General features: G+C 41.2%; 1 protein-coding gene across 3 annotated transcripts in view; it reads left to right on the forward strand.

The window, feature by feature from the left end:
- SACS (sacsin molecular chaperone) overlaps nucleotides 1–19330 on the forward strand; it is a 427729-nt gene extending 408399 nt beyond the window's left edge. For all 3 annotated transcript variants that reach the window (XM_069202245.1, XM_069202246.1, XM_069202247.1), the window contains one exon: nucleotides 6119–19330. In XM_069202245.1, the coding sequence (XP_069058346.1) occupies nucleotides 6119–17673 (11555 nt within the window). In that variant the 3' untranslated portion in view covers nucleotides 17674–19330. The remainder of the gene's footprint in view (nucleotides 1–6118) is intronic.
- The last annotated feature ends 399 nt before the right edge of the window (nucleotides 19331–19729 follow it).

Here is a 19729-nt window from a genome sequence, read left to right on the forward strand (position 1 = left end):
CTCATTTAGATCCCCACCACCAACCATGGTGGATCAGCTGTCCGAGGCTACAAGGGAAGGGCTGCAGCCTCCCCCCACCACTGGCAGCACCACCACCAGCACCACTGCCAGCAGCAGCCCCAGTGGGCAGCCTGTGAGGCTGCAGGGGATGGGCTGGAGCCTCCACCCACCACTGTCAGCACCACCACCAGCACTGCCAGCAGCAGCAGCCCCAGTGGGCAGCCATCCGAGGCTGCAGGGGAAGGGCTGGAGCCTCCCCCCACCACTGGCAGCTCTGAGCAGCCGTCACCGCCGGCGGGCAGTGTGTAGTCCTGTATCCATGGGCTGTTGTGCGGCCTGGGCCCTGCAAATCCTGTGGGTCTGACACCCAGGTGAGAGACTGTGACCTTGCACTCCCCAAGATCTGCATCACAGGGCATGTTTCCCCCTCCCGAACCAGTGGAAGAAGCCATCTACTCACCCCATCCTTCCTAGGATGAAGCACAATGAGCACAATGCCCCCTCCAGAACCAGTGGAAGAAGCAATCCACTCACCCCATCCTTCCCAGGATGAAGCACACTGGGCACAATGCCCCCTCCAGAACCAGTGGAAAAAGCCATCCACTCACCCCATCCTTCCCAGAATGAAGCACACTGGGCACAGTACCCCCTCCAGAACCGGTGGAAGAAGCCATCCACTCACCCCATCCTTCTCAGGATGAAGCACACTGGGAACAATGTCCCCTCCAGAACCAGTAGTAGTAGCCACCCACTTGAGAGACTGTGGCCTTGCACTCCCCACGACCAAGCAGTGGGCAAAGCATCCACTTGAGAGACGGTGGCCTTGCACTCCCCAGGACCACGCAGTGGGCAAACCACCCACTTGAGAGACTGTGGCCTTGCACACTGCAAGACCAAGCAGTGGGCAAACCACCCACTTGAGAGACTGTGGCCTTGCACTCCTTAAGATCAAGCAGTGGGCAAACCACCCACTTGAGAGACTGTGGCCTTGCACTCCCCAGGACATGGCACAGGGCATGTTGCCCCCTACAGGACCAGTGGTGTTCTACTATCTTCCGGCTGAGGTGCCCCCCCCTTCCCCATCCCCCGTGGTGCCTGTGCATTTTTGACCTGATGCCCCTGCAGTGTTCTCTTCGTGTTGTTGCAGGAGTGAGGTGGGGCCTTTGCCTATGTGTTGTGGCCCTGTGGCCCACTGACATTGAGGACTGGGCAGTGTCCCTATATTTGTAAATATGTATATATGTTTGTATTTTGATGCAATTATTCATGGTATTTTATCGTATTACACTCGCTTTCTTCAATCATTTTGTCCTTGCATTATTCCTGAGGAGTACGGGGTGAATATGTAATGTTAGTGCATCTGGTTGTGTGTATGGTGTTGGGGGTGGGGGTGTTGCGTGTGTGTGTGTCACTCTCTTTTCCTCCCCCCTCGCTTGTGTGCTAGGTGGCAGTACTCACTGTGGTCGTCTTCGCCGGCGTTGATGTTCATAATGCAGCAGAAGGTAGACAAGCATTGGAAATATTTGCTACTCGGCTCCATGACGTTGTGATTGTTCCCTGAGTATCCACAGGTGAGTCCTTTGACTTCTGAGTTGTGTTTCCGCCAGGCTTTTGATGTCGTTGGTACCGCCCCGGAAAAGGTGGCGGATAGGCTGGTTATTATAGAGTGGATGGTACATTGGGTTCTCTGAACTCACAATTTAATAATACATCTTTTGGTAAAGTTGGTTTTTAGATTGTCAGTTTGAAAATGCCACTCTTAGGTAGTGGCCATTTTCATGCATAACCATCCTGTGCCTCTGCCTGCCTGTGGAATCCATGTCTGGGTCAGACTGACAGTTGGGCTGTTTGGGAATTCTGACTAGACAGTGATGCAGTGGGAGCTGGGGTGTAGCCTGCATATCCTGATGAGTCTGCTGGGCTAGAGTGGGGAAGGAGGAGCTGACACAGCTGGAAGGGCTGTACCTGTCCTCACAGAATGCAGTCTTCAACCCCCTGGTGTGTGTCTGGGCCAGGCCTTGGCAAGGCAGGATCTTGTCAACAGTAGAGACTTTCTTAAAGTTTTCCTACTTCAAAGAAATGAGTATAAGTAGTGGACCCAAAACCCCAGACTTTTAGATTACTTCTGGATCAAGAGGAACCTCTGCCAAGGAGAAGTACTGGCCCTTTGCCTGTGAGTGTGCTTTGCTGGGTTGGCCTGCAGTTGCCGTGTCTGCCTTTGAGAGGGCAAAGACTGGACTTTGCTGTGTTTTCCTGCTTGTGAAGTGTCTCCAAGGTCTTGGACTGAGATTGCTCCAGGTTCTGAAGTCTCAGGGCCATCAAAGACTTCCTCTGCCAGCACCTGGAATCTCTTACCAAGACAACTACCCTGCCAATTGGTGCCCAATCCACTCCCTGGGCCCTTGAAAGGTGAAGGTGGTGGAACCAAGACTGAAATCCATGCACAGGAGTCGTGCAGGAAAAAAATAGATGCAGCACCTGCTTCAGGCTGAAAAATCGACACACCACCTGCATCGTGACTGGGAAATCGACACAGCACCTGTGTGCGGCTGCCAAAATTGCCACATTACCCATGCAGCATGTCTCTTCACTACCGCGCGCTGGAATTTCACATGCATCGTTGCTGGGAGTCAAAACCACAGTGAATCTGCGTGGACCTGAGGTTGCCCTTCCGGAAATCGACGCATCGCTCTTCTGTGGGAAAGAAAAATTACACATCGCCTTCTCAACCGCAGAAGAAACGACGCACGGCCTCACTTGCGAGTAAGGAATCGATGCATCGATGGCTTTTCCGATGCACGCTCGCCACCCATGCGGCTTTATTTTTTACGCAAACCTGGTACTTTGTTTAATAATAGCTCTTCCATTGTTTTCTATGAATTATGGCTCTTTAATTTAAAAATTCATAACTTTGCTGATGTTGGATTTTTGTTGTTTTGGTCTTGTTTGATTTAGATAAATATTGTTGTGTCCCTTTTGGAGTGTTTTCACTGTATTACTGTGTGTTGGTACATACACTTTACACATTGCCTTTGAGATAAGTCTGACTGCTTGTGCCAAGCTATCAAGGGATTGAGCAGGGGTTATTTTAGGAGTGTAACTCCCTTACCCTGACTAGAGTGAGGGTCCCTGCTGGGACAAAGTGCAAACTGACTGCCAACCAGAAATCCCATTTCTAACACGGTGGAATCCACATTTCCGTTTAGTGAGGCTCCAATAGACCCTGTGTTGGCTGCATAGAGAAACCCCTTTTGTGCCCCACAATTCATAGGCAGATCATAATGTTCCATATGTTGGCTCACAGTGAGCCACACTTTTTATCATCCCATCCAGAAAGTCTGGTGATTCAAATGATATTCTCAAAGCACAACACAAACATTACTCCCATGGCTCTTCTGGACAGAGAGCCCAAGAAACTTGACACCCTGGGTTGCAAAGTTGTTGTCTCCAGCAGCTTGCTTTACACACAGCTAATGACTCCTGAACTTTTAGGCCACTGTGTCCATGCTCCATGGGAAATAGAACAACTCATGGTCATAAGCTTGCAGCATGATGAAGCCATTCTCACACCTGGTAAATGATGCTCTGGATCCTTACAAATAGATACTGAAATGTTGCTTTGAATCTGCTGACACTGTTTGCCTAACCTATGGGCGCAGCAGTCACACTACAGCAATACGCTTGGATACATATTTGGGGAATGGTTTATCCTTTTCTTAGGGATCTGCCCTATGACTGAGAGCGACTATTCAAAGAGAAAGTTAGTTCTTAATCGGGATGCCTAAAGAACAGCAGGGCAATGCCCTTCTCTGAACATCAGGTCCATTAACAATATTGGAAGTTTTGTGCAGGTTATGCAGTCCCAGCAATGAGCCTTTTTAAATTCTTCAACAGATATATTGCTCCTTTTGTATCAGGGTGATTATAAATGGCTTCAGCAGCATATCCATTCTCACTGCCTTGTATTGACTCTGCTTCTTCTAAAATCCACAGCTTCTCCCCGTCATACTACTATCTTCTGGGAGTGGGGGAGGGTAGTCTCCCCTTTTGCCTCTAATTAGAAGACATTATGGACCAACCGGTCGTCCCACTGATCTGCAGGAGCAATGCCCTTACATTCTTAACTCTTCTACCAGACCACCCACCACCAGAGAGGGCTTTCCAACTCACACCTCCATCTTGGTAGCAGAGGGCTTCCCATAATGAAAAAATGGATGTGGTGCCTCTAGAAGGGAATAGTACAGGATTGTATGCCCTTTACTACCCGGCCTCCAAGAAAGAAGCCTGAGCCCTATTCTGGTTCTCTACACCTATAGATCTGGCAAGACAAGTTCAAACATGTTGAACTCCGGAGATTGGTTGGTGTCCCTGGATCTCCAGGACACCCATTCTCCCCGGTCCACTCACCCAACCCACAGGCACAACCTGATTGGTTTGCATTTGCACTGACAATGACTCAGCCCCAAATATCTTTACAAAAGTGCTAGCGGCTGTAGCAAATTCACTGTGGAGACCAGTAGGGCATGTATTTTGGTAGTTGGATGACTATCTGGTGAAGGTGGAGTCCCAGACACAGCTCCAGGAACATTATCCCCAGGCAATAACTGTTTTCAAATCCTGGGTTTTAACATTATGACCTCTCACCTCAGTCCAACACAGATATTATCTCCTCCTCCTCATATCGCTGATGATTCAGTGATTATTCCAATATGTCAATTCAAGCGCTGATCCTGATTGTCCAATAAAAGTCTCATGGCCTCTGTATCCTCACACAGAAGCAGACAAGGGCCTCCAGCAGTTTCTGGGGAGGCAGTTGTTACGTTACCACGAAGCCTCTTGGCTCAAGTACAAATGTTCCAGTCATTGACCTAGTATCTGCACAGATCAGCCTTTTACAAACTCAAGCTGCTTTGTCACAGATACCTTTTTGCTGGGTTGTGTTGCTCATCTGGACAATAGGACAGTATGAGACTTTTGGTCCATATCAGAGCAGTGCCTGCACACAAATATGATAGAGCTGCAGGAGGTCTGTCTTGGACTGAAGGCCTTCCTCCCTTCCATCTCAAAGGGCAACATCCAAATTACTTTTAACAGCACCACAACCATCCATTATATCTGTTTCCCTGTTTAGGGAAGTAAGGCCATTGCTAAAGTCCTCTGCTCAGGAGCCCATACTCTCAAAGGATAACCCCAAACCACAGGAAGAAAGGTCCCTGCACATCAGGGCTATTTGCTTTGTTTTTAAAAAGCAAACAACCTTTTTTTGGAGTTTGTTTTTGAAAAACAAAAAAAGTGGTCTGAGTGGAAGGAATGCAATATGGCACCCACTCAACAAACTATTCTGCCTTCAAAGCAATTTCTGCACCAGTGGTTGCTCTGAAGACAGTCTAGACAGTCAGGTATGTCATAATCTGGCAACTGTTCCTCCACCAGAAAAGAAGTGTTCATAGCTTTTAATGACCTGACCGGCTGGTTTGCTGCCTGCTAGGATCTAAATGAGCATCCAATTGAATCACTGGACAATTAAAACGCGTTATCTCTTAACCACGCTCATATTATTTCTGTATTCTGAACAAATTGCAGTCTTATTGCCCAGAATACTATTGCAAGTATTTCACCATGGCAAACTCAATATGTGCCTGGCTTGTTTAGCTTCTTGATGAGGACTTAGTTATTGAGAATGCAACCTATACTGCGCCCAGCAATGTGTGTGTGTTTTCAACATTATGTGTATGATGTAAGTATTTCAAGTAGCCTGGCTTTGGTTCGATATTATACAATTCATGCATCCACCACAAAGGCAAAAAAGCCCACTTACATGTGTAGATATTTATAACACATGATATAGTAATGGAGATCTTAACGAAGGTTTCTTTTTTAATTTTGTGTTACTGCCAAACATATTGAGTTCACTTCATAAACCTTGTGTAGGCGTTACTTGTTTTCAATATTTTGTGACATACAGAGTCCCCTGAAGACTCAAGTAAAAGGCTGGCGTCAGTGTTACCAATGTTGTTCTCACATTGACTTTATTTACATATGTAATTTATGAATGTGTTTTATTCATTTTGACATAAGTAGTTTTTAATTGGGAAACTGTTGTTTATGTCATTTATAGGAAGACCGTGCACTCAGTTGCAGCTATTGAATCCTGAACGATTTGCTCGTCTCATTAAAGAAGTTGCAAATACTGTGTGGCCAAGCAAGGATATGGTTGTACAATGGTATCCAGGTTGCAAAGATAAAAAACATCCAACCATTGACTGGCTTAAAATGGTCTGGAAGACTATCTATATACATTTTGCTGATGATTTGACTTTGTTTGATGACCTGCCACTCATACCTAAGACAATGTTAGAGGAAGAGAAGACCTTGGTCGAGCTTGTGAGGCTGAGGACACCATCACCAATTATTCTCAATGATGAATCTGAGATGCAGCTTCCTGAATTGTTGCCTGACATAATTGAAAATCTGGGTGGCATTGTCATTAATAATTTAGATCCATCCTTACAGCATCCGCTTCTGAAGAAATATATCCATCCACCTTCCCCAAATTCTGTCTTGCAGTTAATGGATCGGATGTCGTTGCAAAAATTATCCAGTCAAGTGGCGGCATTACCTCCAACACACAAAGATGCCCTTAGAAGATTTTTATCCACGTTAACAGATGTTGGTGAGAAAGAGAAGACAACAATTCAGGAATTACTAATATTTCGAAGATATGCAACATCAGATGAAATGAGGACTTCTTTTCTAGTTTTGAGGGGTTGCAAGGTTTTACATCATACTGCCAAACTCCCACCAGAATTGCGACTTTCTATTCCATTAATTGACAGTAGGGATGAGGCTACAATTCGGTTGGCAAACATGTTGAAAGTGGAGCAGCTAATGAGTACAGATTGCCTTCAACTAATGTTCCAAGACATTGAAAAGAGATTTTATTCTTCTGTTGAAACAACACAATTAATGGTATGGGTGCTAGAAAACTTGTCTTTCCTAAAAAATGAAACACCTGCTGTTGTAGATTGGTTAATGCCATTGAAAAGTATCCCATGTTTCCAAGGCAAGTCAGTGTCAGCAAATGAGCTATTTGACCCTGAAATAGAAGTACTTCAGAATTTATTTTTAACTGAAGAAGAAATTAGTTTTCCACCTCAAGCCTTTAGGTCTTCATCAGATGTTCTTCATTCGCTTAGGCAAATTGGCTTAAAAAGTGAAACTAATCTCAATGAAAAAGACATTGTACAAGTAGCAAAAAAAATTGAATATTTGCAGAACAAGTCCAACTCGAACCATGACATCCTTCTCAGAAAATCCAGAACTCTGTTAACCATTTTGAACAAAGACCTCACGCTTGTACAATTACCTGAAACAAGGGCAGCTCTAAAAAATATAAAGTGGATCCCAGCCAGTAAAGAGAGGCCTCCAAACTATCCAAGCTCTTTAGTCTGGAAGGGGGATGACTGTAAGCTATGCAGCCCCCCAGAAATGACTGATATATCTCATGCTGTGTTAGTTGGCTCATCAGTCCCTCTAGTAGATAATGTAAGTGTAGATCTTGAAAGGGCTCTTGGTATCTCCATAGAACCTACAATAGATTCAGTTCTGAAACATTTAAAGGTTGTGGTAGACTGGAATTGCTCTAAAACATTTAATAATGAGGACTATTACCAGTTTCAACATATCCTACTTGAAATTTATAGTTTCATGCAAGGTCATTTAGAAAAAGGCAAAGACCATTATAAGGCACTGACATTTGCCTGGGTGTGGACAGGTACCACATTTTGTTCACCCATGCAAGCAGTCATACATTCCATACATGACCTTGATCTGCAGCCTTACCTACACAGTTTACCAAAAACCATGGCCAAATTCCATAAATTGTTTAGGTTGTGTGGCTCTATTGATCAACTGACCCCTGAGCACATTTTTACTGTCATAAAAGAAATATACAAACGGAGCAAACAGAGAATGAATGAAGATGAAAGCAAACACAATCTTCACTTGATGTTGAATATTATACGATGGATGTATAGCAGTCAGCTTTCTGCAGACTGTAATATCCCCATGCCTATACATTGTAGCAAAAGCACTTCTAAACTTGTGATGCGACCCATTGAAGAGTGTTGCTATTGTGATATAAAAGTAGACGACCTCAACGATTTGCTTGAGGATTCTGTGGAGCCAATCATTTTGGTACATGAAGACATACCTATGAAGACTGCAGAATGGCTAAATGTTCCTTGTCTCAGTACGAGGCTCATTAATCCTGAAAACATGGGCTTTGAGCAGTCAGGCCAAAGAGAACCACTCACTGTAAGAATCAAAAACATTTTGGAAGAATATCCTTCTGTTTCAGATATATTTAAAGAGTTGCTACAAAATGCAGATGATGCTTCTGCAAATGAATGCAACTTTTTGATTGATATGAGAAAAAATATGGACATAAGAGAAAATTTGTTGGATCCAGGTATGGCAGCTTGTCATGGACCTGCATTGTGGTCATTCAACAACTCAGAATTCACAGATTCAGATTTCTTAAATATCACTCGATTAGGAGAATCCATAAAAAGAAGTGAAGTTGACAAAGTTGGGAAATTTGGACTAGGATTCAACTCTGTATATCACATAACTGATATCCCCATCATTATGAGCAGAGAATTCATGATTATGTTTGACCCAAACATTAATCATATCAGCAAACACATTCGGGACAAGTCTAATCCAGGAATCAAGATAAATTGGAGTAAACAACAGAAAAGACTGCGCAAATTTCCCAATCAGTTTAAACCATTTATAGATGTTTTCCAGTGTCAGCTCCCTTTAACAGTTGAATCACCATATAGTTACAAAGGCACCCTTTTTAGACTTTCCTTTAGAACCCAGCAAGAAGCAAAACTGAGTGAAGTAAGTAATATTCATTACAATACAGCAGATATTTATTCTCTTGTTGATGAGTTTAGCATGTGCGGACACAGGCTAATACTATTTACTCAGAATGTGAACTCAATGGTTTTAAAGTATTTGAAACCCGAAGAAACCAATCCTACTTTAGCACAAGATGCAGTCACCATTAAGAAGAAACTGTGTGTCTCCAAAGTTCTGACTTCACCTCAGAGTATCCTCAAAGAAGCTGCAAAACTCATGAAAAATTGTAGCAATAGTAAAAGACTCCCCACTGAAACACCAAAGTCCTCATGCATATTACAGATCGTAGTTGAAGAGTTCCATCATGTCTTCAGGCGAATTGCTGATCTTCATTCTCCACTGTTTAGAGGTCCAGAAGATGACCCTGCTACCATTTTTGAAATGGCAAAGTCTGGGCAGAATAAAAGAGCAACAGATGAACTACCACAAAAAACAGTTGATGCAACAACATGGCTGTTGTGCGCATGCATGGACACTGGTGAAGCTTTACGATTTTCATTAAGTGAAAGTGGTAAACGGTTGGGGCTTGTACCTTGTGGCTCAGTGGGCATTATGCTTTCAGAAACAGAAGATGGAAAATGGGTGGTTAAGCCTAACTGTGGTACAATTGGGGAGGTGTTTTGTTATTTACCTCTAAGAATAAAAACAGGCCTACCTCTTCATATCAATGGATGTTTTGCTGTGACTTCAAACCGGAAAGAGATTTGGAAAACTGACACAAAGGGTAGATGGAATGCTATCTTCATGAGACATGTTATTGTACGGGCTTATTTAGAAGCACTTTATGTTTTGCGAGACATGTCGATCAATAATGAGTTATTTGACTATAACTACTATGCTGTTTGGCCTGACCCTGATAATGTGCATGATGATTTTTCTGTTATATGTAAAGGAATCTATGAAGACATTGCTAAGGTGAAAAGCAAAGAACGTCTTAAAGTGTTTTCTGATGGATCTTCTTGGGTTTCCATGAAAAATGTAAGGTTTCTAGATGATATGTTACTTCAGAGGCAACACATTGGACCTGCTGCCTTTAAGATCTTTCAGAAATATCTTAAAGTGATTGGTTTAAAGAATCTGTGTGCAGTGGAACTTCCATCCTGGGTAAAATCTGGGTTTGAAGAAGCAGGCTGTAAAGATATACTTCTTGAAAACACATTCTCAGAGAATCAGTTTTTTACTGAAGTGTTTTTTCCACATGTTGAAGAAATTGAAGCAGAGCTGCGTGACCCTTTAATTCTTTATGTACTAAATGAAAGAATGGAAGAATTCTCAGAACTCCTTCAAGTTACTCCATGCATACCTTGTTCTTTAAATGAACACCCCCTTGTTACACCTTCAAGACTAATCCACCCTGAAGGCAGAGTTTCAAAGTTGTATTGCAGCAAAGATGGACGCTTTCCCTTTGGCACATATCAGAACTATCTCAATCCAGTTATCTTGATCAAGCTTACTCAGCTTGGTATGGTAAAAGATGACATTCTGTGGGAAGATTTAGTAGAACGTATGGAATCAATTTCTTGCATTAATGATACTGATCATTTTGCAGCTTGCCAAAGAAGCAATGTTATATTAAGCCTAATTGATGAAAAATTAAAGTGCAGAGACCCAAGAGCTAAGGAGTATTCTGGAAAATGTCACAATATAAAATTTCTCCCTTTTGTCACAAAACCAGCAGGATTCTCATTACACTGGAAGGGTAGTGACTACAAGATGGAGACTATGTTTTCACCGGCTGAACTTTACGTTGCTGAACACCAAGACGTTGTTTGCCTTTTAAACACAATTCTCAATGAAAGCTCTCCTTCCTTTAAAGGCTGTGGATCCATATCATTAGCTGTGAAAGATTTCTTAGGTCTGATTAGAAAGCCACCTATTAGCCTCGTGATAAACCAGGTAAAGGAAGTGTCAAAGTATTGTGATGATATTACTTTGTACCAGGAGAATATCACAAATGCTTGCTACAAGTTCCTCCATGAAGCAATGCTCCAAAGTGATGCCAACAAAGCTGAAATCATGTCTGAGCTCACAAATTGCAGTTTCATTCTGGTTGAAAATACATATGTTGATCCAGCAAAGGCTTCTTTCCACTTGAATTTTGATGCAGCACCTTACATCTACCCACTTCCTAATAAATACAAAAATAATTTCAGGGAACTTTTTGAATGTGTTGGTGTAAAACTTGCTTTTTCAGTAGACGATTTTGCATTAGTACTTGAATCAATAAAGGAAGACAGTGTAAACAAACAGCTATCAGAAAATAACTTTCAGCTTTGTAGACGAATAATAAGTGAGGGCATATGGGGCCTTATCAGGGAGAAGTCACAAGAATTTTGTGAGAGCAAATATGGTGACATATTGTTGCCAGATACAAACCTTGCCATGCTTCCTGCTAAAACTTTGTGTTACAATGATTGTCCTTGGATTAAAGTCAAAGATACAACAGTGAAATACTGTCATGCTGATATACCAAGGGAGGTAGCAGTAAAGCTAGGAGCCATACCTAAGCGGCACAAGGCCTTAGAACGATACGCATCAAACATTCATTTTACCACTCTTGGGACAGAATTTGGTCAAAAAGAAAAACTGACCAGTAGAATTAAAAGTATTCTCAATGCTTATCCATCAGAAAAGGAGATGTTGAAAGAGCTTCTTCAAAATGCAGATGATGCAAAAGCTACTGAAATCTGTTTTGTGTTTGATCCCAGATACCATCCAGTTGACCGAATCTTTGATGAAAAGTGGGCCCCACTTCAAGGGCCAGCGCTTTGTGTGTACAACAACCAACCATTCACAGAAGATGATATTAGAGGCATTCAGAACCTAGGAAGGGGCACCAAAGAAGCAAATCCTTGTAAAACCGGGCAGTACGGAATAGGATTTAATTCTGTTTACCACATTACAGACTGCCCATCTTTCATTTCTTGCAACGATATCCTCTGTATTTTTGATCCTCATGCAAGATACGCACCAGGTGCAACAACAGTAAGCCCTGGCCGCATGTTTAAGGATTTAGATGCGGATTTTAAAACACAGTTTTCTGATGTCCTTGATCTCTATCTAGGAAAATACTTCAAACTTGGCAAAACAACAATGTTCAGATTTCCTCTGCGTAATTCAGAAATGGCAAAGCAGTCTGAAATTTCATCAGTTCCTGCTTCTGACAGAATGGTGCAAAATTTGCTGGATAAACTGCGTACAGATGGAGCAGAACTGTTAATGTTTTTAAATCATATGGAGAAAATTTCAATATGTGAAATTGAGAAAACAACAGGGGTTCTTAACGTACTGTATTCTGTGAGGGCTAAAATCACAGATGGTGATCGTCTCAAACGTAAGCAATTTCATGCCTCTGTCATTGAAAGTGTAACTAAAAAGAGAATTTTGAAGGATATTCCAGTTCAGCAGATTACGTACACTATGGACATTGAAGACTCTGAGGGTAATCTTACAACATGGCTGATTTGTAACAGATCAGGCTTTTCTAATATGGAAAAGGTTTCCAAGAGTGTTGTTTCGGCACATAAGAACAAGGACATAACATTGTTTCCACGTGGGGGAGTCGCTGCTTGCATTACCCATAACTACAAGAAACCTCATAGAGCATTCTGCTTCCTGCCTCTCACTTTAGAAACGGGGCTTCCTTTCCATGTCAATGGGCACTTCGCTCTAGATTCTGCAAGGCGAAATCTGTGGCGTGATGATGATGGAGTGGGTGTACGAAGTGACTGGAACAATAACTTAATGATAGCGTTAATAGCGCCAGCCTATGTGGAATTGTTGGCACAAATAAGAAAACGTTATTTTCCTGGTTCTGACCCTACTGTGACAGTGTTGCACAATACACCAATCCATGTTGTCAAAGACACTCTGAAAAAGTATTTATCCTTCTTCCCTGTAAACAGACTCGATCTCCAGCCAGATTGGTATTGCCTAGTAAAAGCAATTTACAGCTGCATTCATGAAGACATGAAACGTCTTCTTCCGGTCGTGCGAGCGCCAAACATTGATGGCTCCGAACTGCAGTCAGCGATTATCATTACCTGGGTAAATACCTCCACTACTACCAAAGGGAGGCCATTCTTTGACAATCTACTGCAGGATGAATTGCAACACTTGAAGAACGTTGAGTACAACATCACAACTCGAAAAACTGTTGCAGAAAATGTGTACAGACTAAAACACCTGCTTCTGGAGGTCGGTTTCAATTTGGTGTATTACTGTGATGAGACTGCAAACCTATACCACTGCTTGGTTGATTCAGGTATTCCAGTCAGCTACACAAGTCCTGCAGATGTCCGAACTTTCCTTATGACTTTTTCTTCTGCCGACACCAGTTGTAATATCGGGAAGCTTCCTTGTCGTCTTCAGCAGACCAACCTCAAACTATTCCATAGCCTAAAACTTCTGGTTGACTATTGCTTTAAGGATGTAGAGGAAAGTGAAATTCAGATTGAGGGACTTCCACTACTCATTACATTGGACAGTGTTTTACAAGTTTTTGACCCGAAAAAGCCAAAGTTTCTAACAACATATCATGAATTGGTTCCTTCACGGAAGGATCTTTTTATGAACACACTTTTCCTTAGATACAATAACATTTTACTTGCAAGTGGTGTTGCAAAAGTCTTCGATGTGACAAGTTTTGCTGATTTACTATCAGCAGTGTTGCCAAGAGAATACAAAAGCAAAACTTGTGTTCGATGGAAAGAAAATTTTGCTAGTGAGTCTTGGCTTAAAAGTGCCTGGCATTTCGTTAGTGAATCTGTCAATGTGAAAGAAGATCATGCAGAGGAGGCATTAACATTTGATATGGTGATTGACATTTTGAAAGATTGGGCATTGCTTCCCGGCACTAAATTCACTGTATCTTCCAATCAGCTTATTGTGCCTGAGTGTGATGTTTTGCTTCCTCTCAGCCTTATGCACATATCGATCTTTCCAAATGCTCAAAGTGATAAAGTCTTCCACACATTAATGAAAACAGGTTGTATTCAACTAGCATTAAATAAAATTTGCTCCAAGGACAATATTTTAATGCCTATGCTAGCAGGGCATACCGCAAACATCGAAAATCCTTCCAGCATCCTCAAAGCCATACAGCACATGATACAAACCTCAACATTTAGAACTGAGAAATTAGCAGCAAGTGATTTTGAAGCACTTTTAATGTATTTTAATTGCCATTTGAATAACTTGATGTCCCAGGATGACCTAACAGTGCTAAAATCTCTTCCATGTTTCAAAGCAATAAGTGGTCGCTACATCAGCATTTCTAAATTTAGTGCATGTTATGTTCTTACAAAGAGTATCCCTTCTGTGGAGGTAGAAAAGTGGTCTGTTTCTTCTTCTTCCGCATTTCTCGAAGAAAAGATTAACCTCAAGGACTTGTACAATGCATTAGGTTGCTTGCCCATAGACGATCTTGAAATATATTCTAAACACCTTTTGCCCAAGTTTGAAAGTCTCTCCTACAGTGCAAAATTAGAGCATCTGATTTATTTAAAGAACAGTCTGAGTAATGCAGATGAATCATCGAGCATTAAAGAACAACTGTTTGAAAAGCTTGAAGGTCTTCCTATAATTTATGATGTAGATAAAAGACTTAAACCTGCCAGGCAATTTTATGACAGAACTGTGAAAGTGTTTGAAGTCATGCTTCCTGGAAAATTGTTCGTACCTCAAGACTTCTTCAAAAGTTTGGAGCAGTCAGCTAAACCAAAGAATCAGGCAGCATTTCTGGCATCATGGGTTACGTTTTTAAGAAATATAGGCCTTAAACATGTGCTTTCACAACATCAAATTCTGCAGTTTGCCAAAGAGATCAGTATGAAAGCCAACACAGAAAAGTGGTCTGGTGAGAAGCTCCATTCCACCATTGATGTTCTTCTCTATCACATATTTCAGGAAAGAACAGATCTATTGTCAGGAAACTTTCTGCGAGAGCTATCTACTGTTCCTTTCTTGTGCTCCGAGAGGGCACCTTCAGACCTTGTCAGGTTCCATCCTCAATATCAGGAAGTAAATGGAACACTTCCTCTCATACGGTTCAGTGGTGCCCAAGTGAATCCAAAATTTAAGCATACTGATGTATTGCAACTGCTGTGGACATCTTGTCCTATTCTACCAGAGAAAGCAACTCCGCTAACAATTAAAGAACAGGAAGGAAGTGCCCTTGGTGCTCAAGAACAGCTTGAACAAGTTTTAAGTATGCTCAATGTTAATGTGGAGCCTTCTTTGGACAAAGTTCTGACTAATTGCAGGAACGTATGCAGTGTAACAACTCTGGATGATGACATGGTAAAAACTAGGGTAAAGGTTCTTCGTAGCATTTATGAGTTTCTTAACACAGAAAAAAGGGAGTTCCGATTCCAGCTAAGAGGGGTTGCTTTTGTGATGGTAGAGGATGGGTGGAAACTTCTTAAGCCTGAAGAGGTTGTCATTAATCTAGAATATGAGTCTGACTTTAAACCTTACTTATACAAATTACCTTTAGAACTTGGCACCTTCCATCAGTTATTTAAACTTTTAGGTACAGAGGATGTGGTGGCTACAAAGCAATATGTTGAAGTTCTCAGTCGCATATTCAAGAGCTCAGATGGAAAGCAGCTAGATCCAAATGAAATGCGCACAGTTAAAAGAGTTGTCTCTGGCCTTTTTAAAAGTCTCCAGAATGAGTCTGTGAAAGTTAGGAATGATCTTGATAATGTACGAGACTTAGCTCTTTATTTGCCAAGTCAAGATGGGAGGTTGGTGAAGTCAAGTATCTTAGTTTTTGATGATGCCCCACATTACAAAAGTAGAATACAGGGTAACATTGGTGTTCAAATGCTAGTAGATCTCAGTCAGTGCTACTTAGGAAAAGATCATGGTTTTCATACCAAACTCATAATGCTTCTCCCTCAGAAACTGAGGCCCCGGTTGCTTAGCAGTATCCTTGAAGAGCAGTTGGATGAAGAAAGTCCAAGAACATGCCAGTTTGGGGCATTATGTTCCCTGCAGGGAAGGTTGCAGCTACTACTGTCTTCTGACCAATTTCTTACTGGACTTGTTAGAATCATGAAACATGAGAATGACAATGCTTTCCTAGCCAATGAGGAAAAGGCTGTTCGACTTTGCAAAGCATTGCGCGAAGGACTGAAGGTATCCTGCTTTGAAAGGCTGCAAACCACATTAAGAGTTAAGGGGTTTAATCCTATTCCCTATAGCAGAAGTGAAACACTTGCCTTTTTAAAGAGATATGGACATGCAGTGATATTACTTTACATACAACACTCAGATAGTAAAGACATTAATTTCCTGTTGGCACTAGCAATGACACTGAAATCTGCCACAGACAACCTGATTTCTGACACCTCCTATTTAATTGCAATGTTGGGCTGCAATGATATCTACAGAATCAGTGACAAACTTGACAGCTTAGGAGTGAAGTATGATTCTTCAGTGGAACCATCAAAACTGGAACTCCCCATGGCAGGCACTCCAATACCAAGTGAAATACACTACACTCTTTTAATGGATCCAATGAATGTGTTTTACCCCGGAGAATATGTTGGGTATCTCCTTGATGCAGAAGGTGGTGACATCTATGGTTCCTATCAACCAACATATACATATGCTATAATTGTTCAAGAAGTTGAAAAGGAGGAGGAGGAGAACTCAAGCTTTTTAGGCAAATTTTACCAGATTGACATTGGATATAGTGAGTACAAGATTGTAAGTTCTCTTGACTTGTACAAGTTTTCACGCCCCGATGAAAGTACCCAAAGCAAAGACAGTGCACCTTCTACGCCAACAAGCCCTACAGACTATCCCATTCCAGGTCCCAGAACTGTTCCTCCTTCTTTCCCTGGCAAAGAAAGCCAAAAGACTACATCTGCAAAGCACCACTCACCTAAGAAAATTAAGAAGAGTTCATTGCCAGAAATACTAAAGGAAGTAACATCAGTAATGGAGCAGGCATGGCGGCTTCCTGAATCAGAAAGGAAAAAGATTATACGACGATTATACCTAAAGTGGCACCCAGACAAAAATGCTGATAACTTAGAAATTGCAAATGAAGTTTTTAAACATCTTCAAAATGAAATTAACAGACTAGAAAAACAGGCCTTTTTAGATCAAAATGTAGATAGGACATCTAGAAGAACTTTTCCAACATCCTCTGCTCGCTATCAATCAGATAAATTTTCTTTTCAAAGATTTTATTCCTCTTGGAATCAAGAGGCAACAAGCCACAAGTCTGAAAGGCAGCAGTACAAAGAAGCATATCCTTCCACAGGATCCCCACACTCCGACCGGTTCTTTGTTCCACCCACATTCAGATCAGTTGGTAATCCAGTTGAGGCCCGCCGATGGTTGCGCCAAGCTCGTGCAAACTTTTCTGCTGCTCGGAATGACCTTCATAAAAATGCCAATGAATGGGTGTGCTTTAAATGCTACTTGTCCACCAAGTTAGCTTTAATTGCAGCAGACTATTCTGTCAGGGGGAAATCAGACAAAGATGTCAAGCCAACTGCACTTGCCCAAAAAATAGAGGAGTACGGTCAACAACTTGAAGGCCTTGCAAATGATGTCCACACACTAGAGGCCTATGGGGTGGACAGTTTGAAAACGCGCTACCCTGACATGCTCCCCTTTCCACAAATTCCAAATGATCGGTTCACTTCAGAGGTGGCGATGAGAGTGATGGAGTGCACTGCATGCATCATAATTAAACTTGAAAATTTTATACAGAGTAAAGTATAAGATCGTTTGAACCAATAGGAATTTTAGACATTTATCTCTTCAATATATTTCAATAAACGCCAACTGCAGAGTGTAGCTGTGATTCCATTTAGACATTCTTTTGCATCACTGATGTCTCACTGAAACTTCAGGTGTCATTATTTCATTCGGAGGCCAGTGTACATTATCCAAAAAGTGCAATATGACACTGTGATGAATCTCAAAAAGGGATGGCTAATTTGGACTTCTCTATAATGTATGTGTTACTGTATATGTTACTGTATATAAAACGTTAGCAACGAACATACAAAGAAGAATAGAGGCACATATTTTTAATGGTACGAAAATGCTTTTTGTTGAAATTCTTTAAAGCAATCATTTCTACTGAGCCTTAAAACAATGTAAAATGTGAATATTTTAAATTATGGATGATGATGTGCAAATGAATTTCTGTACATATAGTGGTTATTGAGAACTTCCTCTTATTCAGTTGCACTTTATGTAACCAAAGCCTTTTTTAGATTAGAAAACATGTATAGTTCTGTGTCATGCTTTTATTAATAGGGTGGCAGTTTAGATTTGTTATCTTCCGGGCCCAATTTAGTATGGATTGTTTCCGAGTACACGCCTGTACTGCATAGGACACGGTGGCCAATCAACAAACGTATAAAACAAGTATGGTGTGGACAAACCTACATATTCATTCATGTTGTTTTGTGCAATTCCCTATCAGCTGGATCTGATGAGTTTGCTGTATTTTTTAAAATCAGTTTTATATCCTGACGAATGTAGGGGTATTCATTTGAGATATTTTAAAGTCGCTTGATTTACAATAAACACTTTATTTGTGATCCTTTCGATGAGTTCAGCAACAATGTACATAGGATTTTGTAATGTTTGTTGTCTGTGGGCCTGCCATCTGGTTCTTAACTGAAAACCTTTAGTCTAATTTAAAGTTGTTTGGTATTAAGCATACATAACAACTTTTCAATTGATGACTGCATTCCAAACCTCAGTCCTTCAGAATGCAATCTGAGTATATGTTTATCATTTCATCATGTACAGATGCCACAAATGAATGCACTGTTTACTTGTCTGTATTCTTAAAAGCAGAAGGCTAACATCTTTTATGGTACACATATGTGAAAAGGTGCTAACATCCTGCGTTGCCTGCACTATGTCATTTTGGATGTCACGTTTTGGGTTATACACCTTTATGTTTATAAATATGTGAGCCTTGAAATTTTTTTAGGTATAATTATATTGAAATTATGTACATACTTATCCTAAAAGCAAAATCTTATTTTTTGGTGCCATTGTATGTTTTATGCTTCTATTATTTAGAAGTACCTGTGTATTTCCCATAATTACAGTAGAGTATTTTTTCAAGAACTCAGTTAATTAATACATTAATAGATAAGTAAACGGTAAAGGAATAAAACAAACATCATGAAGCTTTGGGGGAGGGTGTTCCGACCTCTTAGTGGTATGGTCTATTGGTAACAATGACACGTTAAGGCATGCAAAAGAGCTTTGGGAATCATTAACTATCAATGTATGTTAATGGGTAGCGTTTGCTGTTTTAAAATATGCATTGCTTCTGTGTATTAGACCATGTAATTATTAATGCTGTAATATGTGCCATACTGTATTTTAATTAAAGAAATATGCTTTTGTATTGCCCTTTGAGAAAAGGTTGCTGCTAAACTGTCCAGACATTACACATAAGCTGTACTTGTCAATATTTAGCACTATATATTTGTTATATTTGTATGTGATTATTTAGTTTCCATTTAGTGCCGCATAGTTATGCAAATTTTAATTCAAACACATATTTTTGATGATATGAAAATGCCGTTTTGGAATTATAGAAAGTAAGTAACTTCCACTGAGGCATCAAGCTAAATGTGAAATATGAATATTCCTTCATCATGGGATGTTATCAATTTATGCTTACCGTTGCACCTAAAAACTGGCCTACAAACTGTTTAAAAAATTGTGCAGAGTCTCACCAATAATCGCTCGGCCTGCAGTACAGTGCATCATTTTTCACCCACTGTGTTACCGCAGACAAAGG

The sequence above is a fragment of the Pleurodeles waltl genome, chromosome 8 (genome assembly GCF_031143425.1).
Source record: "Pleurodeles waltl isolate 20211129_DDA chromosome 8, aPleWal1.hap1.20221129, whole genome shotgun sequence".
Taxonomy (NCBI): Eukaryota; Metazoa; Chordata; class Amphibia; order Caudata; family Salamandridae; genus Pleurodeles; species Pleurodeles waltl.